The sequence below is a fragment of the Tetrao urogallus genome (assembly GCF_951394365.1).
Source record: "Tetrao urogallus genome assembly, chromosome: 5".
NCBI lineage: Eukaryota > Metazoa > Chordata > Aves > Galliformes > Phasianidae > Tetrao > Tetrao urogallus.
In genome coordinates, this window is record NC_136818.1 from 29,176,839 (window position 1) to 29,194,293 (window position 17,455).

Sequence of the window (17,455 nt, forward strand, 5' to 3'; positions counted from 1 at the left end):
ATCTTAATGTGAAGGTTAGCAGCAGTGTTACAGGAAAGCTTGACTCGAGAGTAGTAAAGTGCAAGGAGGTTGTAGAGAACACAAGTAAAGACTAAGAGGCATTTAAAGCATAAATGAATGCTTCATTATGGGTGGAGATGAAGTATTGGTTTCTTCAGCCAGCGTGGCACTGATGGTAACAGGCTGGGTCGCAGACACAGGATGTGTGAGAAATATAGTTTAGCATCAGTAATCAGCTGCCAGATTGTAGGCAGTGAGACTAACTGGAATATACAGTCATGAGGGGAACAGGAGCAACTCCCTCTGCCAACAGATAGTGTGTGTTTTTGTACTTGGGAATTTACAGGGGCTGAATAAAAGGGCTGTGGAATTTGCAGAGGTTGCAGGAGCCTGGCGTGGTTTTAGGGGTGATGTTATATTTGTAACATTATGTTCCAGAGCACTGTCTTAGGCTGATGACTCTGCCTTACTTCATGGTAACGCCCCAATGTTCTCCTCCTGAGGGCTCAGACTGCTCAGAGAAGTTCGTTATTTGGCCAGATAAAACTTTGCAGTTATTGTGACATGTTGTTGAGATTTTCTGATGATATTTAGCCCAGCACATCTAAGGGCTTCAGTGTCCTCCATCCAGGGAAAGTGGAGAAAATAAAAATATTAACTAAATGCTGTGGTCTCATTTGGAACGCTGTGAGCAGTTTGATCTGCTTGTGTACATGGTACTGAAACTATGACAGGTGAGAAGAGGGGCTATGATAACAGATCAAGTAATGGAAAAATGCAGGAGGAAACTCTCTAGAAGAGTTTGGCTTGTTAATTCTAGCAGAGAAGGGCTTTGGTTTTTGTGTGTAAACACCTCCAGGCAGTAAGGATTGGGAAGACTGAGCTGAAGAGGGTTATTGGAGCTAAAGGAAAACAACAGTCTAAAGTCAAATAGTTCTAAGCAGTGTGTAAGCAAAATGAGACAGGAAATTAAAACAAGGCTCCTAAGGACTGTATTGCTGAGGGTTTTAAAGAGCTTTCCCATCAGACAAGTTTTGAGGTGGAGCTTGACACTTTTTCACAGAATCATTAAGGTTGGAAAAGACCTCTAAGACCATCAGGTCCAACTGTCAGCCCATCCCCACCATGCTCTGGAAAGCATGTCCCACAGCGCCCCAGCTCCCCACCTCCAGGGACAACAACCCCAACATTTCCCTGGGCAGCTTTTTCCAATGTTTTTGGATTTTTTCCTAATGTCTGATCCAATCTTGAATGTGGTAAAAGGCTGCAGCAGCTGTGAATGTTGCAGGAGCGCCTTCCTGCTTCCCCTCACCTGTGGAAGCTGAGATGGAAGCTCTACTGCTAACCTGCTGCCATTCTGACACAGGACTGCTGAGCGGGGATAATTTCTTTAGAGACATTACTTCACTGTAGATGGATGTGATTTTTTTCCATTTACTAAGCTGTGTATCATGACTATCTGCTGAAAAGTCCTGTTTGGGCAGCTGGTAATGCTTTGCTATTGCATAATTACACGAAGAGGCAACAAGAGTCTTTTCCAGCTTCCCGAGACTGGAGCTGATATTCCACTTGAATCCCTTCCCTCCTGAGGGTAGTTTCCTTCTTAGTAGATTAGAGTGTTGAGGAAGTGGAGTGGAGAGCTCTTGTACCTCTGAAATCAGTTCTTTTACTTCTGTAAGCTTCCTGCTTTCCTTGCTGGCTTTCTCTTGCTCATCATTTAAGCAGTATAGACTTCTATGAGAGTAAGAGTAGGAAAAAACAGTATGCAGCACCACAGTCTAAAAACTAAGGCTAATATAATATAATATAATATAATATAATATAATATATCTTATATGAAAAATATATGATATTTTATATATTATATATATAATAATTCTTGCTGTTCAAAACAGTTCTCACCCAGTATTTTCATATTAGATGAAATGAAGTTGACTGTATAGTTGAAGGTCATTTTAAAATCCAATTATGAAATGACAGCAAAATTTAAACTTGTATCTTCTTAGAGACTAAGAGGATAATCTTCAGTGTTGTGCTGTAGTATCTGACTGAAATACCAGTTTAGGATAACACAAAATCAGTTAAGTAGAGCTTTCCACGTTCATGCATTTTGCAGCAAACTCACATTACTAAATAGCAGAGTGTGAGAAAGCGTGTGTTAACCATTAGTCTGTCCATGTGACCTTCAAATGAAAAGCAATAGCTGCATTAGCTCAGCTGTAAAATAAGGTCATGTTTTTTGAAGTCCATCGCGATATGACTGTTCCATGGAAACAGTCTCAAATATAGCTATCTCATTTCATTTATGAATGCAAGAATATTCTCACTGAAGAGTGAAGACATCCACAGAACATGATAAATTGTTGTTTTCTCCTCTTTTAGTGTCATGTAAGCAGCATTCACCTCTGGAATCTTAGCCTTATGCCAGGACAGTAGTTCACTTGTGACTCGTGAGCGAATTGCAGAATTTATGACTGCTTAGTGATGATTGTGGGGATGTGATGTTACTTCTGCTCTTTTAAAGTTTTTTACATTTATTATAATCACTGTCTTGGTGTAAAACTGCAGTAACACTTATTTGGAATGATTACTCTTTCACAAGACTCCCTGGCAGATTGCAGACTTTTACCAGATGTTCTGATCTACAAGTGCTGTTGTTCATCCTTCAAGTTAAAATTACCTTAAATAGGGCCAAAACAGCTTTAAAAAACCCCACTGCATAATATGTGGATGCATTCAAATAATTTACCTACACAATCTCTGTTGAAAGCTGCAGAAGAAATTAACCAAGTAACTCTTACATAGATGTTGCTATTGCCAGCAGAGGTTTTTTTTAATAATACCTTGTTTGTGCCACTTGTGCTGTTGATGTTGTTCACGCTTAACCTAAAAATATGAATTAATTTTGTTGTGATAATTCAGGTGATAGCAATGATTATTAGCAAACCTAAAACTGCAGTCCTTGCTCCCAAATCAATGTCTTTCAGTACTTCAGGAATGTTATGAAACCAAGACTTGGGCAGGATTGATTGTCTTCTTCCTTTTTCTAGTCTGGAACCACCTGAGGTGCATGGGTTACCCCATTCATTGTCTAACTGCTTAAGATGCAAGAAGTACATTAGTCCCTTTATTTTGCAACACTCTTTCACCCTTTGCAGAATGTTGCCATGTCTACCCTTAATTTACCACCACAGAGTGACAAAATTTAATTCCTTCGAATTTTGGAGGGCTGCTCCAAGAGTAATGCCTTCTATTGTAAGATACTGGCCCATGATATCAGAGGCAGTTGTTGATGGGATAACAACAGAGATTGAACCTTTCCACCTATTGGAGTATAGGTGGAAAGCTACAAGCTGTTGCTATGTGGCAAATGGCAGCAGAGGGGCAGTCTGACACAATGTTGTCTGTCTCGGAAGTGTGTATGAAACAAAAATATGTCATTGAATTCCTCCATGTGGGGAAAAAAATGGCACCGATCTACATTCAGCAACATTTGCTGAACATTTATGGATCCCAAGAAGTGGATGTGAGCACACTGAAGGGTGGGTGGCGCATTTCAGCAGTGGTGACAGAGGCAGTGGGTCATCTCTACTGGTGCGGGCTTTTACGAGCATGGCATGCAGGTTTCTGTTCATCACTGGCAAAAATGTGTAGTTAATGACGGGCACTATCTTGAACAGTGTTATTCTGTAGATGTGAATCTGCTCTACCAAATAGTGTAATTGTTTTCATTGCATCTGTTGTAATTTCCAGGGAAATAAATATGAGATGTTACTTTAAAGCAACCTACATAACTTTCCACAGATAGCCACATTGTTTTCATGTATATGAAAAAAACTTTTACTTCAATGCAATTCAGACTAAATGTATCACCTGAGGATGGTGTCTGGGTTGTTCAGAGTATTCAAAACATCTGTTCAAAGAGGCAAAGGCTGGGAGAAAAGCCACTGAGGAGACTATTTTGGTTTTGCCATCCACCAGAGTATGTCAGAGGCTGAGGTTTATTTTAGCTAGAAGAAAAATGTATGGGATTTTCTCAGTTCTTCTTTAAGTGCTCAGAGATCTTTGGCATAGAGCTATATGTCTTTCGGGCTGATTATTTTCTATTAATTTGTTTATAGCACAAAAGATGGAATCAAAACCTGCACCATATGATTTAAGTAAAGCTTTATGAATAACCAATGTCTTCTCAGAGTTTCTCAGAGTCTGCTGAGCCTAACTGCTCAGATAAAAATCTTCCATCACAGAAAGCTACTTCTCAGCAAAAGTCACTGCTCATTAGACAGTTTGTTTTTAATGCTGCATTAATTCATTCTATGGTGTATCCTTGTTCTAGTTATCATTTTCATATCTCTACCAGGAATATCCATTTTACATCAGTCAAGTAACTTGAGGGAAATTTTTGCTCTTTTTCATAGTATATACCAAGGGCTGTTTGTTGATTAGGAGAGATTTTTATTAGATGAGGCCTCCAATTCAAGGAGTCTCAGGGTTTTCTAGAAAGGTAGTGGCTGTCTTCCGCTTTCAGTGACAGTTCGGAAAACACTGACATCTTTCTCTGTTTGTCTGCAGTCAAGTTGCACTGTACATGGTAAAGATACCATGGCACTGCCTTCTCGCGCAATGCAGTTGGTGAATGCATACCCCTTCTGTGATATGGCCTCATCTGCTAAAGGGCATCATTGCTTTTAGATCCCCAAACTTTTCAAAAAAAGAGCTATGAAATGTTAGTGGTGATATTTTGGGTAAGGCTTTGCAGAGTTACACCCAATTAAAGTTTCTCTATTTGTGTCCACACTGCTGAGAGTGATCACAAGGGAACCAGCAAGCAAACCAGAAATACTTTAGTCCAAAAAAAAAAAAAACCAAAACACAGAACAGTTGTCTGACCAAATTTTTTTCGTTAGCAAATATTTGAAAATTTGTGAGCTAATTCAGTTAGCAGACAGGGATGAGGCAAAATGAATAAATTTGATGTAATCTGGGTTATTTACAAGGTTTATATACAAGGGCAAATTCCTTGCAGCAGAAAAGAAAATGGAGGTGACGGTCCACTTGTAGTCAGATGTTTTTGCAGTCAATATCTCCTTCTGATCAGCTCTCTGTCATGTCAAATTTGTCCCCAGGTGATTAAATGCCAGCACATCTATGCAGATCTCGTACTTTTCTGGTACATCAATGTCCTGTCTGCTGTGGTTTGTTGCTGAGGCCCCTGTAGTCCCACCAGCATGTGTTTTTGATGTTTGCTTCTTCAAATTCAGGCATTCATAGTTGTACCAGAGCACTCTGCATTTTCTTTCTGATCAGAGGACTCCTATTCATTAGCTGGCCTTCAGCAAAAAGCTAGGAGAGTCTTTTTTCTCCTATGCTATTTGGGAATTCATTTTCTCCTAACTTTTCCATCCTTACATTTTAGATCTGTATTTCAGGTGCTGGAGGCATCCTGGCCTGTGCCCAATAGTTGTGAAGACTGTTAGGATAGTAACTTTGACTTTGCTTGGAAACTCAGGGTATTTCATGTATCACATTCTTTTTTAAAACATTATTCACATCTGACTTTTAGTTCCTGCCAAAGGCAGCCTGCTACCAGTTCCCTGCAGCCAGAGAGCTGGGCCTTGCTGTCACCACAGGCCAGAAGCTACCTGCAGAGCCGACTTCTCTGCACACTTCCCAGGCATTCCTCACACAGTGCTGCCTTCAGCACAGCCCGCTCAGCCCCTTTGGCTTCCAGGGGCTCCAGCATGTCGCATCCATGGTGCAATGCCATTGGCAGCACACACGCTTTTACAAGTCTTTCTTCAGAGAGACTCAGTGTCCTCTCTGAACTTCTTCTCTAGATTGTAAGCTAGTCAGTAACATCAGCTGCATCGCATTGAATTTCAAGCCACTTTGCAGGTTTTCTTGATAGCTTGGCAGCCTACAGTGGTGCAGATGCTGTGGGTGTTCTGAAGCAGTGCCTACTTCACTGTTCTGGGCAGCACAAGGTGCCCCTGCTCCCGCTGCCATGCAAAGCTGTGGCTGTCACTGTGACCCTGGGCAGAGGAGTACCAGTACTTAAGGCAATGGCTGTGTGTGGACACTGGGTTTCCTTCTTCCTGTGCTCAGCTTACTCTCATCAGTATATTCCGTGTGCCTGCATCCTTCTGCCCCCCGGGGCTGCTGTAGGAACTCTTCTGCTCATAGATGCCTGTCATAGCCGTAGACTCTAGTCACTTAGCTGTGACCTGCAGCCCCCAGGTTTCTCCAGAGATCTGGCAGGGATGGAGATCCCCAGACACTCACTGCTCTTCTAGGTCTGCTCTGAACAATAAATGGCTCTGAACTTGCTTCTGTTCCTAATGCCTTTTACATGTGACTGTTCAGAACTTCCCAGGTGAACCTGTGTTTATGTACGAGGTGAAAGGACATTTCTCCTTCTCTGCCTGCCTCTATCTGTGAGTGGGCATTCTTTATTTTCCTTTCCAGTGCTCAGTTCAGCAAGCAGGTGAAACACCAGCTGCCTGGTGCTGAAGGTATTGGACTCAGTGATCTGAAAAACTCCTTGAGCCATGCTCGCTGCACCCAGGGATGCAGAAGTCAGTACAGAGCCCTTCCTGTGGGCTGGGGATTGCAGCTGCTGCAGTGGGAAGTCATGGAGTGCATACTGGAGGTGTGAAGCAGGGCAGCCTCACATGACGCTGTGATCTGCTTCTGCTCTAGGGCATTTCCTTCTTCAGCTTGCACCCAGAGCCAGGGCCCCACATCTGCTTTAACCTTTCTGCTTCAGAAATTGCCTGGAAGAGAAGGGCAGATGAGGCCCCTAGTGGAGGCATCTCCTCACCTTACTTTGTGTGGCTGTGCAGGAGATCAACTCGCTGAGTGCAGCAAGAGGGCTGACTGTGTGTGGGTGAGCTGCTGGGTGTTCAGACCTCACAGTGTTGGTGAACACAACTGCAGTGTGCCACACACCCACACTGGCACTGCCAGAACTAAATGCTACCGGAGGCACGGGTGCCAGAGCCCCTCTGTGCCCTTAGAGCGGCCTGGCTGTAAGTGCTGCACTGCACGAAAGTGATGCTGGGCATTTTGCTCACTGGCCATCTGCTCAGTTTAGCACTGGTGCCTGAACTGTACTTGGTGTGTGGACGCTGGCTTTCAGGCATAGCTACTCCCATGTGTACTGAGTACTGTTCCCTCCTGCTAACTTATTTTCCTGTAACCTACGGTGCTATGGATTCTGCAATGATTCATTGCTGTAAGCACTTTCATGCTCAGCCAGTGCAGGAAAGCAGCTGGTGGTGATTTTCCTATCTCCTGGACACCACTGTGTGGTGGGCTGTGCAGCCCATTCTCCCTCTGGCACCTGGCCCAGGCTTCCTCCCCTGGCTCTACTTTGTGCCTTATTCTGCTGCCAGGACTGACATTTGGAAGGAATTGCACAATTTTTCTTGCAAAGTGCTGCACCTCCACATGTAATTTCCTGTAGGTTTGTCTTAGTATCAGCTGGGATGGAATTGTTTTCTTCAAGTGCCTGGTTGATGCTGTGTTTTGGCTCTAGGAGAAAACCAATCCTGGTAACACACCAAAGTTTACAGCTGTTGCTGAGCAGTGCTGCACAGAGCCAAGGCCATTTGCAGCAAAGAGCCCAAGGAGCTGGGAGGGAACAGGGTGAGGACAGCTGACTTCCACTGGCCAAAGGGATATTCCATGCCATATGACATCGTGTGGAAGGGATTTTGAAGGTGCGAGTTCATTTATCTTCTGTTGCTCAAGGGCTAGCTGGGCATCAGATGGGGGGTGGTGAGCAATTGCTTGTGCATCACTTGTTACATATATTCATATCTATTTATTGTCATAACTATTTTCCTTTTCTCTGTCTTAGTTGATAGTTTCATCTCAACTCTCAAGTTCTACTGTTCTTTCTTCTGATTCTCTCCCCCATCCCACTGGAAAGGGGCAGTGAGCAAATAGCTGCATGGTGCTCAGCCACCTGCCAGCTTAAACCACAGCAGTCATGTCTTGATGCACAGTGTGGGACTAAATCGGTTGTATTAACAGCAGATCTGACCAGACGGTGTTAACTAACACAGGATATTGTGCTAGTTTGATACTTGCTGGTCACATTGTCAATTTCTTTCCCTATTTGTGGAACTCTCTGAGATTTTTCTGATAGGTCCCTATTGTGTAGCACCTTGTTTGGAATTTATTTTCCCTGCTGCGGCTTTTGTCATCTCCGGGGGTTGGATTAAGGTTTTATTTTGCTCTGCTGTGTGGCCTTGTATTATAATCATGATAAAACCAGCAGCTGAGAAACTGCTGTTGTATGTGTATTCAGCTTTGCAGTCATCTTTGGGCTATGGAAGCCATATTTTTGGCAAAAATAATAATGGCATTCTTTGCTTTCTCTCCTTGGGGAGCCTGGCTATGAAGGAAATAAAAGAGGACACTTTCAGCTATTCCTCAGCTTCCCTCTCACTTTTTTTCTTTATAAATTGTATTTATTTTTCAATTCAAGCTTCCAAAGAATACACTGGCCTTATCTGAAATCTGTCACTTGTATGAATAATTTGTACAGATAACAAAATGATGTTAACTCATCCTTGGTTTCCAGATTGCCTCACTTGTTGCAATGGAAACTGAACAAAAAGTAGTTAGGGGAAAACTGGTAGGGCTTTCAGTCGGGGTTGTTAGTTGTAGGAATGCATAAACTCAGAATTCCACTGAGGAGCAGCACTTTGTCACTGAAAATGTAGTTGCGTGCAGGTGATAACCCTGAGTGCCGGGTAGAAGGAAGATGGCTGAAGCCTGGTGGTAATTAATGAAATGAGTTGTTCTTGGGCTAAATTGCAGCCAAATCATAAAACACATGAAATCGAGTCTATACTTCAACCTCCCGTGGCATTTGCAACAGGAGAACTTGTGTTGACGTTTTTTTCTGACATTGTTTGAAAAACTGCAAAAGATTCAGTTAAAATTGTGATTCCCAGTGGGTTCCAATCTCAGTGCTCTTCGCTGATTTTTGTAAGCAGCTCCCAGTGCACTGCTGCCGTATCTTTTGCTTTCTCCACTGGCAGTAAAGGTAAGTGCCTCACACATAGGAAATAATTTATTTTCAAAGGTAAAACAGGCAGCAACCTCAAAGACAATAGGAACCTTTATTTTGATTATTTCCAACATATTGGCAATGTACTTCTTATGAAAACTTAACTGTAAAACACTCTTGAGATACTGCATAGAAAATAAACATAGAAAAAACATATATACACTTCCATAAAAATAGAATACATCTTGGCAAAATTACTTGTGTACAGTGTATTGACATTATTGAAGCAAACTTACTATGTATTTTGAAAGAAAGCTTTGCAAAAACAAACAAACAAAAAAATTTAACTGATTTGGAAGTACTGAAATGGACATTTTGAGCTAAACAAATGGCTATACCAGAATGTCAGGTAAAAAAAAAAAAAAAAGAAAGAAAAAGAAAAGTTATAGAATACCTGCTTATAAAATAGAAGAAACCATGTTGTTTGTTTTTTCTTCCAAGCCACACTGACATCCCTAAAATTGCACAGAGAACAATTTACCTGTTCCAAATTCTATGGTAGATTCTTCAGCTGAAAAGAAACCACTAATATCATGTTTCAGCACTGGCACCATGATAGTGGTATTTGTTTTTTTTCTGAGCACGTGACATAATATATGTACAGTCCTAATTCTATCAGGTATTTGATACAAAAAAATCTAATACATCTAAAACAGTAACACATTTAGCAACCTTTAAGATACACAGAACACTTGAAACTAGTATTTCTTCTAGTTAGCATTTCTTCAGTTGCTTTTAACTGAGGCTGAAAATTGCTTTTGACTATACTTTCATCAGCTCAAACTTTACTTTGTTCGGCTGTGGAAAATGACTGCTCTGGTGTAATAAATACAGGAAGTAGTAGCAGATCCTCAAAGCCACGGATTTTCCTCTAGAATTGGAATAATAGAACTGTATGAGTAGCCCCAGGGAAGGAAAAAAAAAAGCATAGCACCATTTTCAAGATACATGGTTCACAACCATAGGCAGACAGTAGGATCCGTCTGAAGTGGTAAAACCCATCAACATGTATGAATGTGGTTAAAATACTGCGATTACTCTGAAGTAGCTTGTGTGTTTAATAAGGATAGGCTGACACTGCTATATAAACAATGAAAGTTGTCTGATACTCGATGTTTCCATCAACACCATAGGATAGGGCTCTGATTCTCACACGGTAAGTCTTCGGCTCTTGCAGCGGTCTGGTGGTAAACACAACTCCTTTCAAGTTCTCATCTCGCAGGGCAAATGGGATTGTTGGCTCCTCATCTGCCATTAAGAAAGTTGTCCTTGGATGCATGACCTGATCTTGTGTAAAGGCAACCAGCCGGATTAAGTCCTGACCAGAAGCTATGCCAAAGGGGAGGGAGACAAATTTGTATTCCAAGGCATAGGTACTCAGGGCACACTCCAAATCATTGGCCGGGCAGTTTTTGAGACAGAACCTGGGAAAAAACAGAGCACGTCAAGTTGTGTTCCCATACTTGCTATATGGGCTGAAGTTGTTCCCTATTTATCATGCTGCAGTACGCAAATTTGGGCTTCTCAAAAGAGCTAATTCAGTGCAGTCTTTATTGATCCTTTACAGAAGTAAGCTGGAGAACAGATGTAAAATTAGTCCCCACAGGTGAGAAAGGAATTATGCTGAATTAGCAGAAAGGATCAAAGCCTGCTGGGGCTCATTCAAAAGAAGCCATTCTGGAGCTATTTCTATTTGAATTAATAGAAAGATTCTACCCAGACCCACCAGACCCGCCTGTTTTGTTTCGTTAGGAAGCACAAAATATGGCTGCTCTCTGTAAACCAATTATAATCATCCATTTTAATGCTTTACTTTTTTTGCAAGAATAAGCGTAACTGATATCGCTTAGACTTAGATAAAGTTCCTTGTTATGATGCTAAGCATGTGAGCTTGGGGCGTGTGGGAAAACAAGACCAAAAGGGCTGAAAAATCAGCATACCCAGAAAGAGGCTCCCGCTGGTAGTTTGGTGGGCAAGGTGTCTCTATGCACTGGTAGCTCCCTCTCGTGTTGAAGCACATCTGGCTTGCTCCACAGTCAGTGTCCTGTTCGAGGCACTCATCAATGTCTGGGGGAAAGAAAACAGGTGCATGATCAGTAGCTGGCTCTGGGTGGAATTTAAGAAAGATAAGAAGTGGCTGGATCAGCAAAATGAGTAGATGGCAGAGGGAGTGCGGGTACCTCTACACACAGATGAGAACAGAACCCTTCAGAGCCCTGCCTGGCTCCTGGAGGCAGTGAAGCTACTAGTTGCAATGACTTGCATTTATTGGCTTGGGTAATTCATTTCTGTGTAGGACAGTGTATTGTGCTAGCTGCCCTATAACCACTACACAACATCAAATACAGTTGTCTTTCCAACAGAGGTAAATTAGTAGATGTTTTTGGTACATCAATCTATCTATCTATCTATCTATCTATCTATCTATCTATCTATCTATCTATCTATCTACCTGTTTGTTTATTTATTTATTTACCAGAACAGATAGAGTTGGTTTTGACTACAGAGCTGTTGTGTGCTTGTATGGAGTTAAAGGTGCTTGTGAGGAAACATCAGAGAATAATAAGTTGCAGTTGTCTAATTTGTTAATGTTTTATTAAGTGTTGAAGTGTAAGATATAAAAACATGACATATTGAACACTGTAACTTAGAAAAGAAGTTCAGCAAGTGCTTAATACAAACACCAAACATGATTTCTAACTCGTTTGCTTACAAATACATTTGTGCACTCTCAAAGAGATTTCTGTACCTTGGCAAGTTTTGCCGTTGGGCATAAGATGATAACCAGAAGGACAAGCACACTGGTAACTTCCCAGGGTGTTCCTGCACTCATGCTGGCATGTATCTCTGGCATCACATTCATCAATGTCTGTCAGAAAGAAACACGAAAACATAAACAGGATTGCTGATGTTCTATCTCTGTACAAAAGCATGTGAGAAGAGGCGGTGCAACTCATGGGAATCTTTTTTTTTTTTGCTTTTGGTAATGAGCTTGAATGATTCTGTTGCCTGTAGCTTTTATGGAATTAAAAGCTTTGCCTCTTTTGTTGGCAGCCTTAACAGGTCTCTCTCCCTCAGATATGGAGCTCAAGCAACAAGGGGATGAGTGAGCTGCACAAACCCACAAAGGACACAGGGGTACAGTCTTGCCCCAGGATGCCGAGCTGCCTGATAATTGCATTTTAGGTAACATGCTTGGGAAGAGCCAGGATCGGTTCTCACTTTAGAACAGGCCCTCAATCAGGGAATTGTTCTCACAGTTCATCCCTCCTAGGGCAAAGCTTTTTTCTTTCCAAACTGATCACTCTCATGCTGAGTTAAGCTCACTATCCACAAAGGCCATTCATAAATGCTCTTTAAATGCTCTTTTACCCTTTTTTTTTTTTTTAAATCTCCCTCTCAAACACATAAATAGCAGATTGCTATTTAAAATTTTCAAAGCAGACTAACGTGATTCAGATAGAGATCACATCTAATCAGTACTTCCTTTGAAATGTCTGTTTACTTCAAGAGAGCAGCAGAACTCCCCTGCGAGTTACTGCCATGTGCAAGCATTCAGACTTGCATAACTGAAACAGAGTGAATCAGGTCTTTGCTTCTTCCTTCTCTGTCAGATTTATAGGGGTTGCACTCGATAAAAATGCAAAAAGAAAAAAGAAACAGATGTGACTGAAGAAATTTTAAGTGTGTTATCAAGTCGTTATGGTTCTCTACTCAAAAATCCTTCTTGGAAATGAAAGCATTCTGCAGGTGTCTTTTTCACATTAAACAGTAAATTTTAAATCTCCATTTTTATTCCAATGAAGCAGAGTTACAGCAGTGCTCACTAACTCGAACTGGAAGCTGGGCTGTGGACCATAGATTTTTGGCAGTAGTGGCTGCAGTCCAAGTTCTTCCATTTAACAGCTATAGCCATAACATGCTGTACTCATAAGCATACTGAAAAGTTATTACAACGTAAATACAAAATTAATCTGATCTCTGCCTATCTGTAATTATGATTTGTAAAAATGCATTCACATTTTTCAACGTTGTATATTGCTGTATAATTATAGGAATAGCTCCAATGGCTAGAACCCAGCTTCAGCTCACTGTTTTATCCGGGAAGCACACTGCACTTCTCTATGATGGCATACACGTCAGATTTAGGCACTTATAACACCACAAGCTGCTGTTAAACATGCTGGAAAAAGTTCTCCTAAGACCTAAACCGTGCTACACTTAGTCTTGAACTCAACTATATTATCAAAAAATTGTTGAGTAATTTTATTTATCTATCTTTAAGATACTCACAATATGAGTTACAGTGGAAAAAAAAAGATTTTTCTTGAACTTCATTTCTGAACAGCTAGTGCAGAGCAGTTAATGAACAATCAGTGCAGGATATTATTCCTTTTACCTTTCAAGAGGAGCTGAATTAGCGTTCCAGTACTGGTGAAAAACCTCAGAGATGTTCACATAGCAAGAAGTAAGCTCAGTGAACAAGAGAGGTTCCATACACCTTTGTTTCCTGTTGGTCTTACGAGTACTTAAGAGTTCACATCTCTTAAGTAAATAAATAAAAGCTGGGGCAGAATGTGCCTGTTACCTCAACTGCTCTGCCCTCCTCATTGTGCACACAGAAACGGCACTGCTCTTGCTGACTAGATGAACTCCTGGTCTGTTTATATACAATCTATCTCTACTGTTCAGTGAATTGCATTATGACTGGCTCTATCCACAAGTTGCTTCTGCTTATGCAACCCACATTGCAGTTACTAACCTCAGCGCTGTCTCAGTACGTTCAATTCTACACTCTTTATTCTAAGCCTCTTTGATCCAGACTACTACTGCCACAAGTGGGAGCCTGACATGAGTAGCATCCCCAAGATGGAGGCCCTACTGGTGCTTTTTAAGTGAGAGAAAATTTGCAAAGGTGAGCTAACATCATCAGGATAAAGAGAAGAGGACAAGCAGCACAATTAAAACATGAGGTTAAAGGAGGAGGTTTGAAAACATTTTTGCTACAACCTGCCCAAGAAACAAAGACATGCATAACTTGCTGAGTAGTTAACATGGTAATATGAAATAACACAGCACCACAGACCATAGGCCTCTAACAGATATGAAAAGGCAGCCTAAGAATAAGGACCAAAGCAAGAGAATTGCATAGACATGACTGACATTTACCTACACATCTGTCATTTCTTGCCTCATAGCCTTCAGGACAAGTTTCTCTAATGTTCCTTTTAGTTCTGGAGACAGGTATTCTGCTGTTCCTATACTCTGAGAAGGAGCTGTAGAGGTTTGAGGAGTGCCTGTAATACTGTTGAGGTTGATAGTTGTCTCTCATAGGGGAGAATTGAGCATTGTTATAGACATTGTAATAGGCACCAGAATGTGGCAATCTCTCCAATCCAGCACAAGATTTCCCATCACCTAATAAATGTTGTCCAGGTGGACAGATACACTTGAAGCTGCCGGGGGTGTTGGTGCACCAAAATGCACAGGGCTTAGGCACTTGTTCACATTCATTAATGTCTGCTCATGTGCCATGATCCAGAGTAACAAACCATGTGGGAAGGAAAAAAACAAGATAAAACAACACATGACAATATGTGTGTGTATATACATACATACATACATATATATATATACATATACATATATACATATACATATATACATATACATATATATATATATATATATATATATATATATATATATATATACACATACATAATATCTCAGTCTGTGGAGCAAAAGTGAGATCCTGAAGGCAGTAAAATACAAAAGAACACAAATGCCAAGCAGGCAGGTTTTCTATCCTGTCCATGAACACAACTTCATTCTTCCTATACTGCTACCTGTGACATAAAACAGCTCACACAGGACATAAAAATCCAATGAGGGCCTTGCCTTATGTGCTCTGAAGGTAAGATGTGACTGCAGGGAAAGGAGCCAGATCAGTTCCCTTGCTACTGCAGCAGAAGAGTTGTTTGACATCCTGACTGCTGCTGACTGCAGAGAGAAATACCCATTGGGTACCAGAGATGTACTCTGAGAAGCAAGTGACCCTTTGGTCCCAAGCTGCTCAGTGTTTAAATATTAAGGGTTTGCAACTACTACAGAACTACTTTTGTTCTTAGGCTGAGTGGAAGAAGCTCCTTTTTCAAAGGAGGACACTTAACACAAGGCCGTCCTGAGAAGCACAAATTCCCAGGTCATTCAGATTGGGATTGAGAAGCTCCAGATGCACTGCTGGGATTGTGGTCCTGCTGGGGAAAAGCACGGCCTGGAGGGCACACTGCAGGGCTGCCCAGGGAGCAGCTGGCTGCGTGCTAACTGCCACGCTGCTGCTGCTCCTTCTAGCTGTGAGTCTGGAGACTTAGAATGTATTAAGGTACTTATGAATTTCATACCATTCAAAAAACAGAGTTATTTCTCTTTCTCTTGGGAATCATTTATCCCTGTTCAGTTCAGTTTCCCTCATGCTGTAACCCAAAATAAGGTGACCAACCTGAGCAGTAAATCTCCAAAGCCAAAGCAGGAACATGCAACTCCACAGTGATCAGAAATAACCCGATATGAAGAAACATGTCTATTAATTAGCATGTATTTTTTTTAACTAGAATTTAAAGCTTATTTTAACAGTCACTCAGTAACAGTTTAACTATCTCATATTACTGGAAATTGCCTACATCTAAATTATTGCTGTAGAAACATCATTAAACTAGCATTATCATTTCATATGCTCTCTGAGCATATTTTGAGCACTGCTTGTAAACCACGTGCTAACAGTATTTTAAAAGTAATGCTGTTTAGAAACATAGGAGAATATTAGAATGCATTTTTATTAAGTGTTTATATATTTAATTTTTTTTTAATATTAACAACTAAATGCTTTGAGAATCAGAAATTCGGGGTAACCACTGCAGAGCATTGCAGTATTACCCAACGTCATTAACTCATAACTGGAACATTATATATCTGTTACATTGTCAGTGGTATAATAGTCAAGTAAAGAAAAAAGCTTCATTTTTAATAAGGCAACAACTAATAGGTAAAAAAAAAACAAACTAGAGCAATTTATTTTGTAGGATCAACCTATGCAATATCAACAAAACTGAATGCAGCCAGCCATCTGAATTCATGGCACCACCATCCTTGTGAAAAGAGATCGCTTATGGACTGGTAAGCCAAAGCTTCCTGGGACAGGATCCCTCTGATCGTGCATCATAAATACCAGATATTTACAAGAACAAGTGAAATATGGTTTTGAAACTAACAGCTAAATTCTCTAGCTTTCTTTATGAATATTATTTGATTTTCAATTCTGGATAGTCCTGCATGTCCTGTATGCATAACAACTTTTGATGATGCCCTTCTATCTACGATACAGGTACAATACAGTTCACAGAACTGTTACAGTGTGGATAATTGGGCACATTCTGCATCTCTGTGTGTGTTTTCCCCATTCAACTGTGATCAGTTGCACAAATGACTCTATGTACAGCAGAAATAGAACAGGAAGGAGTCACGTGCAAATCACCTGTTTCAGTCTGGGACTTTCCAGCTCCTCTGTGTGTTCTGTGTGCTGGAAGCATTACAATAAAACCTGCTTTTCATTAACACGTGAACTAATATTTTCACATACATATTTCAAACATACTTTAAACAGATAAAGAAATAAATCAAAGGAGCATAAACATTATATTTAATTTAATTTAAGAGAGAGCTTTCAGTGGTTGCTGCTTAGAAGAAGGCTTTAGGACAGCTGTTGGAGTTTTTCGAAAACCTGTAACCTAAACCTTATGCAACTTATTACTGTAAGAAATTTAAATACTTTTAATATACATTAAAGAGTTTGGGATTGATTTTTATTTTAGTAGAGACAACTGTCTGGTCTGCAGCCAAACAGTTTCCATCTGCAATTTAATCTTTAAAAAAAGCCTGGCTTTTGGTGGTCCAAAATCTTAGGCACTTAAAAAGAAAAAAAAATCCCAGCTTCCAGACCAGCTATTTATCACTTATGAAAACTAATCCCGAAGAAGTCATTACAAAGGAACGTTCCTCTGATATGATATGGGAGACCAACTGGAACTGACTCCACCAAGCATCACATATCTCATTTATAAATCATTACAGTCAGACAGGATCAGCTATTGAATTTTAAATATTCTGAAAACATACATTATAAATTGAAATGCTCTTAAGAGTTGTGCTAGGGTTTGTGAGATGCCAGAGGAAGTGTTTTGCGCACTTGCACTGACATCATAGGTCAGACTCTCCTGCTGTTCACATTAGACTTATGGCAGTATCTGTGAAACTGTGTTTGTGTGGGTGCACATTTTAATGCCAGGGTTCTACATAGATAGTGTAGGGGAGTAG

General features: G+C 40.7%; 1 protein-coding gene across 1 annotated transcript in view; it reads right to left on the bottom strand.

Annotated features, from left to right (window-relative positions):
- Nucleotides 1-10,139: 10,139 nt before the first annotated feature.
- Nucleotides 10,140-17,455, bottom strand: part of HMCN1 (hemicentin 1) — a gene marked incomplete at both ends in the record, with an annotated part of 182,094 nt that continues 174,778 nt past the window's right edge. Inside the window, 4 exons of the mRNA XM_079535866.1 lie at nucleotides 10,140-10,506; nucleotides 11,023-11,149; nucleotides 11,832-11,951; nucleotides 14,252-14,602. Of these exons, the coding sequence (XP_079391992.1) occupies nucleotides 10,140-10,506; nucleotides 11,023-11,149; nucleotides 11,832-11,951; nucleotides 14,252-14,602 (965 nt within the window). The remainder of the gene's footprint in view (nucleotides 10,507-11,022; nucleotides 11,150-11,831; nucleotides 11,952-14,251; nucleotides 14,603-17,455) is intronic.